At 46.0% G+C, this 13,442-nt stretch overlaps 1 protein-coding gene across 1 annotated transcript in view; it reads right to left on the reverse strand.

The window, feature by feature from the left end:
* The window catches only part of rad51b (RAD51 paralog B), a 32,179-nt gene extending 19,792 nt beyond the window's left edge, over window positions 1-12,387 (reverse strand). Inside the window, exons 1-8 of the mRNA XM_030772553.1 lie at window positions 12,304-12,387; window positions 12,011-12,124; window positions 11,717-11,821; window positions 11,136-11,272; window positions 9,227-9,346; window positions 8,814-8,997; window positions 4,541-4,604; window positions 104-117 (exon numbers count right to left, since the gene is read on the reverse strand). Of these exons, the coding sequence (XP_030628413.1) occupies window positions 104-117; window positions 4,541-4,604; window positions 8,814-8,997; window positions 9,227-9,346; window positions 11,136-11,272; window positions 11,717-11,821; window positions 12,011-12,124; window positions 12,304-12,387 (822 nt within the window). The remainder of the gene's footprint in view (window positions 1-103; window positions 118-4,540; window positions 4,605-8,813; window positions 8,998-9,226; window positions 9,347-11,135; window positions 11,273-11,716; window positions 11,822-12,010; window positions 12,125-12,303) is intronic.
* Between the last annotated feature and the right edge of the window lie 1,055 nt (window positions 12,388-13,442).

Raw genomic sequence — 13,442 nt, forward strand, 5'->3', positions numbered from 1 at the left:
GTCTCACTTCCCCAAAACGTTTCCTGTGAAAAGGGCGCAGGCAAAAAGCACCCAGAGAGACAAGCATTCAGCGCCCTGGTGCCCTCCACCCACAGAGAAAAACATCCTCCAAATCAGCTGCATCGGCCTGAAAAACACACATACACACACACACACACACACACAACGGCGAAAAATCATCTCCATTATGACACGCTCATTCAGAACCAATAGAGCTCTGCTCCTCCCAGGCTGATCTCCAGCTATGTTTTAATGTTTTTGCAAATTTGGAACGTCCTACTGAGCCGGCTCTCCAGGGAGAAAAAAAAAAAAGTCTGAAAAACTAAGGAGAGGACTGGGCAGGGCAGTGGAGAAAAAGTCATTCAGGGCGCTAAAGGGACTGAGATGAAGTCAGACTAAACAGATCGCATACACCGTCAGTGTCGGGACCCCAGAGACCCGGGTCCATCCCATCAGCCCTGCCTTGGCTATTCCGGGGCCCTCCGGCTCTCCAACACAAACACTGTATTCCCTCTAAACAGCAGCACCAAGCCTCACACTTTCCCACAATCTCCAACGCCAGGGCTCCACTAACTGGAGGTTAACGCAGCGGACCCTTCACCGATACACCGTTTACTGAACGGTCTCTCCAAGTCAAAAAAGAAAAAGAAAAAAAAGAAAAAAACAGTAATAATTCACTGTTCAGAACACATACTGATGCATGGCTTTAACAGGTATGCATGAAAAGTGTGCACGTTGAAGAAAGAGAGTGAGACAGTCAGACAGACCAACAGACAGACAGACGGGGGGGATTCTTGGCCTTTTAGAGACCACACTCTCCCTTCACACTGAGTCTGAGAGAGTACATTCTCTGTTTACAGTAGACCCAGCAGGCATGGGATAAACACGAGAAGAACATCAAACCTGTGTGTGTGTGTGTGTGTGTGTGTCTCTCTCTCTCTACTTCTGTCCTCTCACACTCTCAGCCCATCATCTCCCAACTCATCCTTCACACTCACTGCAACCTCCTCCTACTTTCTGTCCTGTTCTTTTTTCCCCCCCTCTGTGTGTTTGGGTGTGTGTGTGTGCGTGTGAGTGAGTGTGTGGGTGTGTGTGTGTGTGTGAGCAGGTTCTATTTAAGCAGTCTGAGAACTGCATGATGACTGTGTGACAGGAAAGCCCAGCCGCATGCTGATAAAAAAAAAAAAAAGAAGAAAAAAAAAAATAAAAAGAACAGCGTGAGGGGATGGAAAGTCACTCTATCTCTCTCTCTTTTCTCACACAGTGGGTCTCTTATCACCACCCAGAGGACCGAGTGACGCTTCTGCCACACAGGGACACTGAAGAGAACAGACAAAGGAGGGCTGTTCACCAGACCAGCAGAGGCTCTCGCATCAAATCCGGCCCTCCACACACACTCACATATACACACACACACACACACAAACATACAGACACACACACGCAAAGACACACAGACAGGCATACAGACACATGGATGCATGCATGCACGCGCGCACTCACGCACGTCCATGTACATACGCGCACACACACACACACACACACAAAGACACACAGACAGGCATACAGACACATGGATACATGGATGCATGCATGCACGCGCGCACTCACGCACGTCCATGTACATACGCGCACGCACACACACACACAGTCAAAGCCAAGATAAGCCAAAGCAGTGAGTGGTGGAAACAGAGGACAAGTGCTTGGGTTTAACTCCAAATGGAAAAAGTGTAATTCTCCTCTATGGAGGCTGTTCTGATTTACATTCATCTTTTTCACCCTCATCAACCTTCTCTCCCTTCTAAAATAAAAGGCACAATGTGTGTGCATGTGTGTGTGTGAGGGAGTGAGAGAGAGAGTGACAGAGAGATAGATAGAGACATAGAGAGCGTGATAGAGTGATATATAGAGAAAAAGTGAGAGAGAGAGAGAGAGAACACCTGCCATGGTGAGAAACAGCAGCGGTTTGAGATGACTTCAAAAGCCCACAGTGTTGGTCAGACTGAAGGGGAGATTCAGACAGAGACACAAGGCTGACTGCTGACAGAGTTTACCGTTTACTGTTGACTCACTGTTGTGACTGGAAGCACTGCGGTGAGACAGGCATCACTAAGTGTTGTTGCTTTACATATTTGCTTAACTATAGCTGTTTCGGACTATTCGGAATAATAAACGTCCAATAGTCAACTCTCCTCAAAAGCCTGAGTACAATATGGTTTTTTGTTGTTGCCCCCTCACCTTTCTTTTTAATGATCTTTCATTGAATAAGAAGCATGAGTTGGTTATTCTGTGTGTGTTTGTGTGTGTGTGTGTCTGTGTGTGTGTGTGTGTGTTTTCACTGCTGGCACTGAGGCCTCCCAGAACGAGGTCAGACAGAGATCCAATCAGAGAACAGGAGCTCTGATAACTGAGAAAAAAGGAAAGACAGGAGGGAAGACTGAACCACCACATCAGCGGTTTTCTCTTGCCAACACACACAAAAAAAAACGAAAAAAAAAAAAAAACAACTGAAGAGCATTTATTCACAGTGAGCAGAGGGCTTTTATCTTCAGGAAGAGCCATGAAATAACACTGACTTTTTTTTAATAGGGAGACACACACAGATGCAGCTCAGTACACTCACACACACTGTCACTGTTGTGCTCTGAAACAGGGCAGGCTTGATGGAGCCTGCATGTGTGTGTGTGTGTGTGTGTGTGTGTGGCCAACCACATCAGCCTTTATGAATTTGTGCTTGAACACACCTGAGCTTCTGCTAACCTACCTGTTGCCTGTGGTTCCAGGTAAGAGCTTGTGCTGCAGGAATGAAACGTGTGTTTATCTGTTGCCTACACGCTCTGAAAATGACATGTGAGAAGCCCTGAGATTTCCCTGCACACGGCAGCACTGTGACCGGGTCAAGAGTGTGGCACTACGCTGAGGTGACCAGAGCATCCATCTCCCACACACACGCACACACACACACATACACATGCACGCACACACACGTACACACACGCGCGCGCGCACACACACGTACACACACACGCACTCACACGTACACACACGCGTACACACACGCGTACACACACGCGTACACACACGCGTACACACACACGTACGCGCACACGCACACGCACGCGCACACACATAGAGCTCTCAGTCCGCAGCTCATCGCTAACAGCTGTGCGGCCAGGTAGGGCCCAGCACAAAGGAGGGCTCCAAAACAACAACAACAAAAAAAACAAACAAAAAAAAACACATGACGGCTGACGTATTTACCACAGAGAGGAGATCTCAGGAGGAAAGGTGATACCGTGGCTGCGGACAAAAAAAAAAAAAAAAAAAAAAAGAAAAAGAAAGAAAGAAAAAGAAAGAAAGAAAGAGGAGGGAGACACAGGGGAAAGGAGGCAATATTTGTGTCTGGTTACAGGTGTGGAGAGGAGGTGAATCAGATACACCTCATTGTCCCAAATCCTACAGCTCTGTCCCAGGACAGGGACGGGGACAGGGAGAGAGATGAGGGTTGTGCGAGTGAGAAATCTGATTTGTCAAAAAACTTCCACTGCGTTTCTTATTCACACCACTGTACAAACTTACAGTTAAACAAGGAGGATAGAGAGCCAGTAGATGACAGACAAAGAAAAGAGGAAAGTGTTTGTGTGTGTGTGTGTGACAGAGAGAGAGAGAGAGAGAGAGAGAGAGAGAGAGAGAGAGAAAGAAAGAAAATGTGTCAAAGAGAGAGAGACAGAGAGTGAGTGCGTCTGAGAGAGAGAGAGAGAGGGAGGCAGACAGACAGACAGACAGAGAGTGAGTGTGTGTGAAAGAGAGAATGAGAGAGAGACAGGATACAGCTCTCTCCTCAGGGGAAAGAAAAGGAGGTCGGATGAGAGAGGTGTCTGACAGGTCTGGTTACAGGACAATTCTGTGTGTGTGTGTGTGTGTGTGTGTGTGCGTGTGCGCGTGTGTGTGTGTGCGTGTGCGTGCATGAGTGTGTGTTCGAGTGCGTAAGGTTCTGTGAGAGAACAGCAGTCCTATCTGCTTACTCAGAGCTCTCTGACCACACACACTCACACACACACGCACACACACACTCACACACACGCACACGCACACACACACGCACACACACACGCACACACTGAAAGATTAGCCACGGTCTGTATGTATGTCTGTCTGTATGTGTACTGTGGCAGAGGACACAGCTCACAGGTGAACACAGAGATGAAGAGGGTGTGGGAGTGTGGAGTAAACCAGTCAGACGCCCTGTGCCCTTTCCCACTCCTGACCCCTCTGTGCAACACTCCTCAGCTCTGCCAGCATCACCACGCACAGCTGGAAATCAAACAGCCCAGGACATCACTTCTCCAAAACGCTCCCAGCGCATTAAAACGAAAAGTAAAACCGATCATTTCCCAAAACCAGCGTGCCCACGCAACCCGCCCACGGTGAACCACAGCTGTCACACAAATGATTAACACAGTTTGGGATTCAGGGCTAATGGGTAAACTGGGCTGAGTGGGCACACATTTATCTTGTGTCAGAGCAATGTTATTCTTACCTTCCAGATCATTCCAAGCTGCTTTCTCACTCACATGTGTGGTGATCTGGTTGGTTAAGACAACCTGGTGAGGAGAGGAGAGGAGTAGAGAGGAGAGGAGAGCAGAGGAGAAGAGAAAGGAGGAGATGAGAGGAGAGGGAAGAGGAAAGGAGAAGGAGAAAAAAGGGGAGAGGAGAAAGGAGGGGAGAGGAGAGGAGAGGAGAAACGAGGAGATGAGAGGAGAGGGAAGAGGAAAGGAGAAGGAGAAAAAAGGGGAGAGGAGAAAGGAGGGGAGAGGGGAGAGGAGAGGAGGGGAGGAGAGTTTGCATCAGGAGGTGTTCAGAGACTTTGGACACAGTCTTTGAAACAATCAACAGATCATCCCAAGGCCGGTATCGACTGACAGAGAAAAGTGTCCTGTCACCTGCCACTGATCAGTGACAGTGAGGACAATGACTCCACATTACAACACGACTGCAGATGCCTACTCACAACACACACACACACACATACACACACACACAAACACACATACACACGCACAAGCACACATTCACACGCACAAGCACACACATGCACTGAGAACAGGATGAATTCTCTCTCACAAACAGGCACCGCATCAAAGTAATTTCAAACATACCAGCACCTTCACATGGGTTTTGTTTGTCTAAGGACAACAGACATGTCACAAAACTGAACAGAAAACATTATGATCTTCAAAGAAACACACAGCTACCGATATACCGACTTATTTTGCAGAGAAATGTTCTGTGTAGGTTGGAAAGGGGCCCAGCCGTGTTGAACTACGGGGCTGGAGTGAGAGTCATTACACTGGGCCTGTTTATTCACCTCAGTTTCTCATTATTAATCTGCTCAGTCAGGTGGAACATGGGAAAATGTGTTTGAATACACATCTGTAAACGGGAGAAAAACATCAGAGGAGAGAGAGAGAGAGAGAGAATTTGGGGTTCTATATAAAGAATTGAATGGAGAGAGGGTGTTACAAGTTCCAAATGAGAACCAGAAATACAGAGAGAGGGGTTCTGGAGGTTCTAAATGAGAACCAGAAATACAGAGAGAGGGGTTCTGGAGGTTCTAAACAAGGAAAAGCATGGGTTGTTAAGGACTCTTCAAAACAAGTGTCTTGTGATGAAAAAAAAACAAAAAAACAAAAAAAAGACAATAATCTACAGGCAAATGAAAATCAGAGAGAAGAGACTTTCAGAATAGAGTCTGTTCATTTTGGCTTCGGGGTGTCAGAGTGTTTCATTAGAGTTTCACGAACTGACTGATTACAGGCTTTAATATGTCGACGAGAGGAAGAGCAGGGACATGTAACGGCACCATCTGAGAGACTCTGGGCCTTTTTAATCTCAGACAGCCCAGTTAAAGTCATTGGCTGAGAGCATCTGGGCCATTTGGCGCTGCCTGAGAGATTTCAGGGATTATTAAGACCATTTGGAAAAGTAACTTAATGAACTGTACACATCTGAACCTTTTTAATGATGCTCGGAGCTCTGTGCGAGAGTGTTTGGTGATGTGGGCTCTTGTCAGGGCGTGGGCTGAAAAACGCGGTCGCTCTTGGCCGTCGGGCGTCGTTTACTCACAGACTCTCATTCCGCTGCTTCTAAAGAAAAACTGTTTCCAGGGTTCGGGCACCTTGACACCTCCCCCCTGTCACCTCTGGACATCCACCTGAGACACTATGGCAAACAGATCAACCTCAGAACACAGGACACACCTGTTAAAACACACACGTCCTACTCCTCACGTATGCTTTGCCACATGGGGCTAATCTCTCTCTCTCCTGTGGCTGTGAAGACGATGGCAAAGACATGTCATCAAAACAGCACCTGGCAGAACACATCGTTGTCTCCAAACTGGGGCCCATGTACTCTGCCCCAATAACAGCCAACCACTGCCCTCTAGTGTCCAAATATATGAAATGATCTGACACTCTAATTCTAGACTACCCCATACAGGACAAATCAGTTGTTCAGAAAGATTTTTCGGACCAAACCACAACAACTGAACTTCTTTCAGGTGCTAGTAAATCGAAGATAGGAAGTGCCTGCTTCATTCAGGTTCCATAAAACAGCTTTTCTCAAACTTCTTTGTCCTGGGGTCCAGTAATGTCAGACTTAAGGGTTTTGTTTTTGCCTGAGATGGGATACTGAGGGGAAGTACAACTCGAAGCGACGCAGTGTTTTGCTGAGGCGCTGAACTATAACTTTTGACACTGGTTCCAGATGCACACCCTCGTCAACAAGAGAAGACACACAGTGGAACATATCGTACCCACACCTATCCAACTCTGTCAGTCCAATCAGAGAGCTTCTTTTTAAAGGTCGTGATTTTGTCATTGGCCTGAAAAATGTCACATGCTCTGCCTGCCCTGGATGGACAGGCTTAGCTGGTTTAAAAGGTCCAGTATCTCGGACAGAGAAGCGAGCTTTATAACCCAGGCCTGGTCGTGCGGATGTGCAGCTAGCAAGACTGGCCTGTTTGTGAGTCAAGAAACGCCTCACTCTCATGTCTCAGCTCATAGACTCTGATCACCACCTTACCCCGTGACAGCCACTGAACGTGGGCGTGTAAGAGCAGGTGAGCACGCTAAAGATCCATCTCATTACACAAGGCAGCGAATCATCGGGCGTGCGTTGCGTTGGCTTTGATGACGTTCACGATGCAGACCACTTGGCTGAGAACTTCGCGCAGTTCTCTGGACAAATGTTTGGAGGCAAGCGCTTCTTGATGGATTACACAGTGTGTCGCCTGAGCTGAAGGAGGTACGGATTTTCCTCTAGCTACATCCCCCCATCGCTGCTACCCGATCCGTACAGACCCCAACACGACGCTCCCACAGCAACCAATGCCCTGTGATGTACTCGTCCAGCACGTGAAATATTTCCCCAGCAGCTGTGCTTCCAGGCAGCTCTTTACAACACAAGAAATCCTCGTGGAACCGGCCTTCATTAGCATATCTGATGTACTCCAGAAGCATGGCTGCACTGGAAATATCAGTGCTCTCATCGAATTGAATATCAAACCAGCTTGATGTTTTTGCTCTCTCTAAGATTTGCGTTTCCAATGCTGGCTGCCTCGTCGGCAATTCTACGGCAGACTGTCACTTGACAGAGGGATTTCCCTCACCTTTGCAGCAGCAGCTGGACCCAACACCTCAGAGCAAGCACTGGTTAGCGAGGGCATAACGAGTTTCTCCCCCATCGTGAATGGAGCCTGGCATTTTGAAAAAGCGGTGTGAAATTATGTATGACGCTTCTGCAAGTTCCTCGTTTTCCGTCAAATTGTTTATAAGTACTTTAGTTTAATTAGCCAATTCATCCTTTTTCCTTTGAAAGAAATCTGCCAATTTGTCTTTGAGATGTGCGTGCTTTGTCTAAATGCCGGCGCAATTTCGATGGTTTAACAGCCTCGTTGCTTAGCATGGTTTGGAAAATGACACAGACTGGCTTTGGGGGGAAGCTATCGCCGGAAATGAAGCTAAATTTAATATAATATGAGTCATAATTACAAATAAACGGGCAATGTTTTCTGCCTCTGGTCTTTTGCTTAAGGTAATATCATTAGATGCTAATTGTTTCCTAAAAAAAAAAAAAGGAAACTAGACTTGCTTGCTTGGAATATGCCACGACCCCAAACGACAGCTCAAAGAGCGTGCGATTGAATGAGTTCTGAAATGACTGAGAGAACAAAGGGTGTAAGTTCCGGTGGGCAGGAACGCTTCACGTTCTAGAATCCTGAATAAAATGTTACTATTTTCAAAGCAAGTAAGTTCAGTCAAGAGGGGGCGGGGACCTGGCGAGTGACAGAAGCACCGAGCACAATTTGGCTAGCGCAGCGGCAGGAGCTCTGCAGACCTGCAGTCTCTTCGTCGCAGACCGGCCCATAGTTTGAGGAATGCTGCCATAAAAGACAGTTTAGCAACACTTTAAAATACAGAAAAGCTATGCAGAATGTCCCGGCAAACACTGTAAACTTTGTCTCCTTGGCTGAGTAAAAGTACACATTGGCTCAGTCTCTGCTTTGCTGTCAGAAGGATAATTTACTTGATTCCAGACCTGTGTTTGTTCTAAATCAAACACAGGCAATGATCCTAAGAGAGACCCCTGGTGGACAAAATGCAACACTCCTGCCGCAGTGATGGCTGAGACGACTCATTTTGGAACACAAGAAATGTCACACGCAAACATCTCACCCTTGATGCGTATACACACACAAACACACACACAGTCACACACACACACACACACACACACAAAATAAGTCTTACTGGGATGCGGAACTCCTGCGACAGGTATTTGAGTGTAGCGGCCTCTTTGCCAAGGAGGTTGCTACGGAGTGTTAGGTTTCCCGGCAACGAAGTGTCAAACTCTTTCCTCACCACAGACGCCACGGAGTCGAGAATGATCAGCCCTGCCCGACAAGAGATAATGTCCTCCTCCAGACGCTCCAATCTACGGAGGAAACACCAGCAACACAGCAGCCGATCAGGCTTTGGACACAAAACAATCTCAGTGAAGCAACAGAAAGAAACCAAAGCAAACAAGAAAAACCCCGTTTATTTTACTGATATATATATATGGGAACATCAAAAGAGAGAAGCTGTTCAGACAGGACAAAAAAAACTCAAACAAACGTAATAGTGATGTCATGAGTGAGGTCAGAGTTTGCTGCCAGGGTCACCTGTTGAGGACATCCAGACAGGTAAGTTCCCGAAACAGGCGGACACGTTCGGCCATCTGTACAACCCGCTGCTTCACAGAGAAATAATCGGGAAACCTGCTCTGGGCGATCTCCACCAGCCTGTTAAAAAAGAGACACAAACACAGAAAACCCACTACAGACCATCCACACTAACCTGTCATACAGACACAAACAATAAACCCGCTACAGACCATCCACACCAACCTGTCACACAGACACAGACAATAAACCCACTACAGACCATCCACACCAACCTGTCACACAGACACAGACAATAAACCCGCTACAGACCATCCACACCAACCTGTCATACAGACACAGACAATAAACCCGCTACAGACCATCCACACCAACCTGTCATACAGACACAGACAATAAACCCACTACAGACCATCCACACCAACCTGTCATACACACACAGACAATAAACCCACTACAGACCATCCACACCAACCTGTCATACACACACAGACAATAAACCCACTACAGACCATCCACACCAACCTGTCACACAGACACAGACAATAAACCCACTACAGACCATCCACACCAACCTGTCACACAGACAATAAACCCACTACAGACCATCCACACCAACCTGTCACACAGACACAGACAATAAACCCACTACAGACCATCCACACCAACCTGTCATAAAGACACAGACAATAAACCCACTACAGACCATCCACACCAACCTGTCATAAAGACACAGACAATAAACCCACTACAGACCATCCACACTAACCTGTCATACAGACACAAACAATAAACCCACTACAGACCATCCACACCAACCTGTCATACACACACAGAGTGAGAGAACTCATTCTATACCATCTCTACCAGCCTGACATACAGAGGCCTTTGCTCAGGGCGGACACATGGATACAGTCGGAAAACTCACTCCAGGCTGTCTCCATGAGACTGATGCATGGTGACAGTCAGAGAGCCCCCCCTGTGCAAACCCCTGTGAGTCTGACACACAAAGATACAGCTTTGGGGTGGGGGGGCCTGTGTGCACATCTCAGCGGTGCTGACCTTGCAGAGGTTAAAACTCCAGCAGCATCTTTGGGGGATGGGTATTTGTCATGAAAACCCAAATATATCACTGGATGCTTCCAAATGGACAAGAATAAGAAATTAAATAAATAAACAAACAAAAAAAGGACATTTTGTCAGCATATATGAGGCAGTTTGAACAGGCCTGTTAATGTTCAACGCTCTGTCGGCTACCAGAGTTACAAAAGCCCAGAGTATTGCTCACATGCATGTTAAGTCACAAGTGAAAGTCATAGTTGTGCTATTTTCAAATAGGCCTATATTATGACCTTACGACAATTGACTCCTCCCCTTTTTGTTCTCACTGGATGATACCTTCATCGCAGACATGTAAGGCTTAAATCAGATAATTAGTTGCTTGAAAATGTAGAAAACTGTTGTTTTGGGGTCACTGCTGTATCAAAACCACAGATGTGAGAACCTCAGACAGCTCCCCGGCATCTCAGCAATGTAGATATGGAGATTTGTCTGTATGAAAAGCACATACAGGCATCACTAAAACTATACAAACGGTTTTGTTTTTGTTTTTTCCCCCTCTGTGAAACAATCACACCGAGCTTATCACTACTTGGTGACCCCAATCACAATGTGAGGGTCTGACAGTTACCCTTTTTATTGTCACATTTCACCACTGTCCCACAGACTTAGAGCGTCTGATTGTTCACGATCACAACAGCTCAGCGCATGGCAAGAATGAGAAAGAGACTGTACATAGCAAAGAATGAGCGAATGAGGTGGTGAATGCATCTGTGAGTGTGTGTGTGTGTGTGTGTATGTCTGTCTGTATGTGTGCGTGTGTTTGTGCGTATCGTGATCTTTAACACACCTCTCCGCAGAGAAGGCAGACTCCGTGTCGATGTAGATGACTCCTCCATCCAGGCCTCCCATGTTCTTCGGCAGCGTCGCCAACACACTGAGCATCATGCAGAACTGAGTCTTCCCACAGCCAGATGGACCTGTCACCTGGAACCCAGAAACCACAGAGAGACCTGGGTAACGCTGGGCAGAGAGAGCCCTTCTCACTCCACTCATATTCCCACCACCCGCATGTGATGTCACCTGTCAGTTACAGTGCTCATGTTTAAGTTAGCACCTTCTAATAACAACAAACAAAAAAACACCTCGGGTTTTATGGTTTAGCAAAATAAAACATTCTTGTTGCGTGTACTTATTTTTTGATTATAGAGATTTTGTTTCGTGATCGTTTTGTAAGATCTGATTTTGTTGTGCCCATGAGTAGGCCAAAATATGACACAGTCTTGAAATTCAATTTTTTTTTTTTTTCTCAATTGAGCCTTAAAATACAGACGTGCCCTATACACAGTCCCACGCTTATCTCCAAACAACGTTCCGTGTAAAACTGACAAGAAATCAGGAACATGACGTGACTGTATCTAAAGTGTCTACCTCTGTGAGGGTGCCCCTGGGTAATCCTCCATGTAGCAGTCTGTCCAGAGCAGGCAAAGACGTGGAGAAACACAACTCTTCTTTCCGCCTCCACCACTCCAACGCCTGCAAAGCGCGTCAAGACGCTGTCATTCACGAAGCTGTGATTTCACCATGAAAACACAAGATGCGCGCGAGAGAAGAAGAAGCTAGACACTGTAATTACTGATGCCGTTACACTACGTTACTGCATGTAGCTAAACTGTTCGTCTTTTTCTATCTCCTGTTTTCTGATAGGATATCCGTATTACTCACAGTGGTCACCGGAGGAGAACAGGCTTTGCTAACCGTCCGCAGCATTTCCAGTACTTTATCGTAGCTTAGTCCAGCGAGCCGCATTATCTCTATGGGTGTGAGGGACAGGAAATCCTGATATAACAGAATGTGTACAGTTAGCGGTGGTGACAGGAGACAAGACCACTTTTAAATATAAAAGTTGAACGTTTGAGATGCTGTGTAGTCAGTTAATACTGATATTAAGCTAGAGTTAACAGTGAAGCCGTCAGGAGAGGATAGTTTTGTTTTACTTTGTTTTCTTTTGTTTTTACCTGACAAGTATCGATGTGGTGACGCTTCAGGCGGTCACATATTTCAGTCGAAACGCCTGCTCTCCTCAGTTTTTTACTCGCCATTTCCGTAAAAGAATTGACGTGACCGCCTTTTTTACTACAGCTGCAGCAAAGTCAAATAATTAACAGAACCACGTTAATTTCCTTCATGTTGACCGATACTTCTCTCACCAAGTTTACTGCACGACTACAAACTAAACCTACCAGTATTCATTTTTACGTGTTCGCGCGTTGGGATACGCAGTGCATTTTGGTTAATGTAGGAACTTCACTGCTACAACCAGAATCACTGTCATTATCACACTACTCAAGAAAAATCCACCGAAGCAGGTAATCTTAAAACGGCGTATCCGATCTGATTAAGTGGTCTTTTTGGAGAGTTTATGAGATTTTCCATTGAGACACAATAATGTAATTTCATCACTGATGAATTTACTTCTCACAGTAAAAGCTTTGTCGAAAAAACGTTTTGATTTTTTTTTTTTTGCCTTCAGTGAACAAAGCAACTGACTATCGTGTACAGTCTATAACGGACACTGTGACATCGTTGTAACTCTGTTTCAGCAAAATAACACAGAATTCTGATTGAATGACAACTTGTTCTTTCTCTCAGAACAGGGAACTCCACTTGACATGCTGTCCAAGGCATAAACTAAGTACACCACCAGATAGTGGGGCTCTTGAGCAGATGTAGCGCAGGTGTTTTACTAAAATAGCTGATAGCATGGTTAAACGGAATCTTAACCTTAATACCGTAAAACTGTATTTCAACTTGTGACACTGAACTTGTTTTTCAGTTGTCTTTTTGTGAGAGCAAAGGGGCAGCTAAGAACAGTACTCCATACATCAGGATAACTGTTGTCGTCTCAAATATGACCCCTATTGCCTTTCTGGACAGACAATATCAAATAATTCAATTTGACAACAAATTCACATTTCCACTATCCCATTAAAATGGTGTATTGTAGACAACAGTGGACATGAGTCTGGAGATGTTGCATGTTTAAATCAGAGAGCAGAGAATCTCTTCCTCTAACCATTCTCTACTCTCTGACTCCTCTTTGTCAGACTTTGAAAACTGTTACTTGATTGTGCCTCCTCTCCCTTGTCCTCAGCCT

Source organism: Chanos chanos, chromosome 4 (genome assembly GCF_902362185.1).
Source record: "Chanos chanos chromosome 4, fChaCha1.1, whole genome shotgun sequence".
NCBI classification, from domain to species: domain Eukaryota; kingdom Metazoa; phylum Chordata; class Actinopteri; order Gonorynchiformes; family Chanidae; genus Chanos; species Chanos chanos.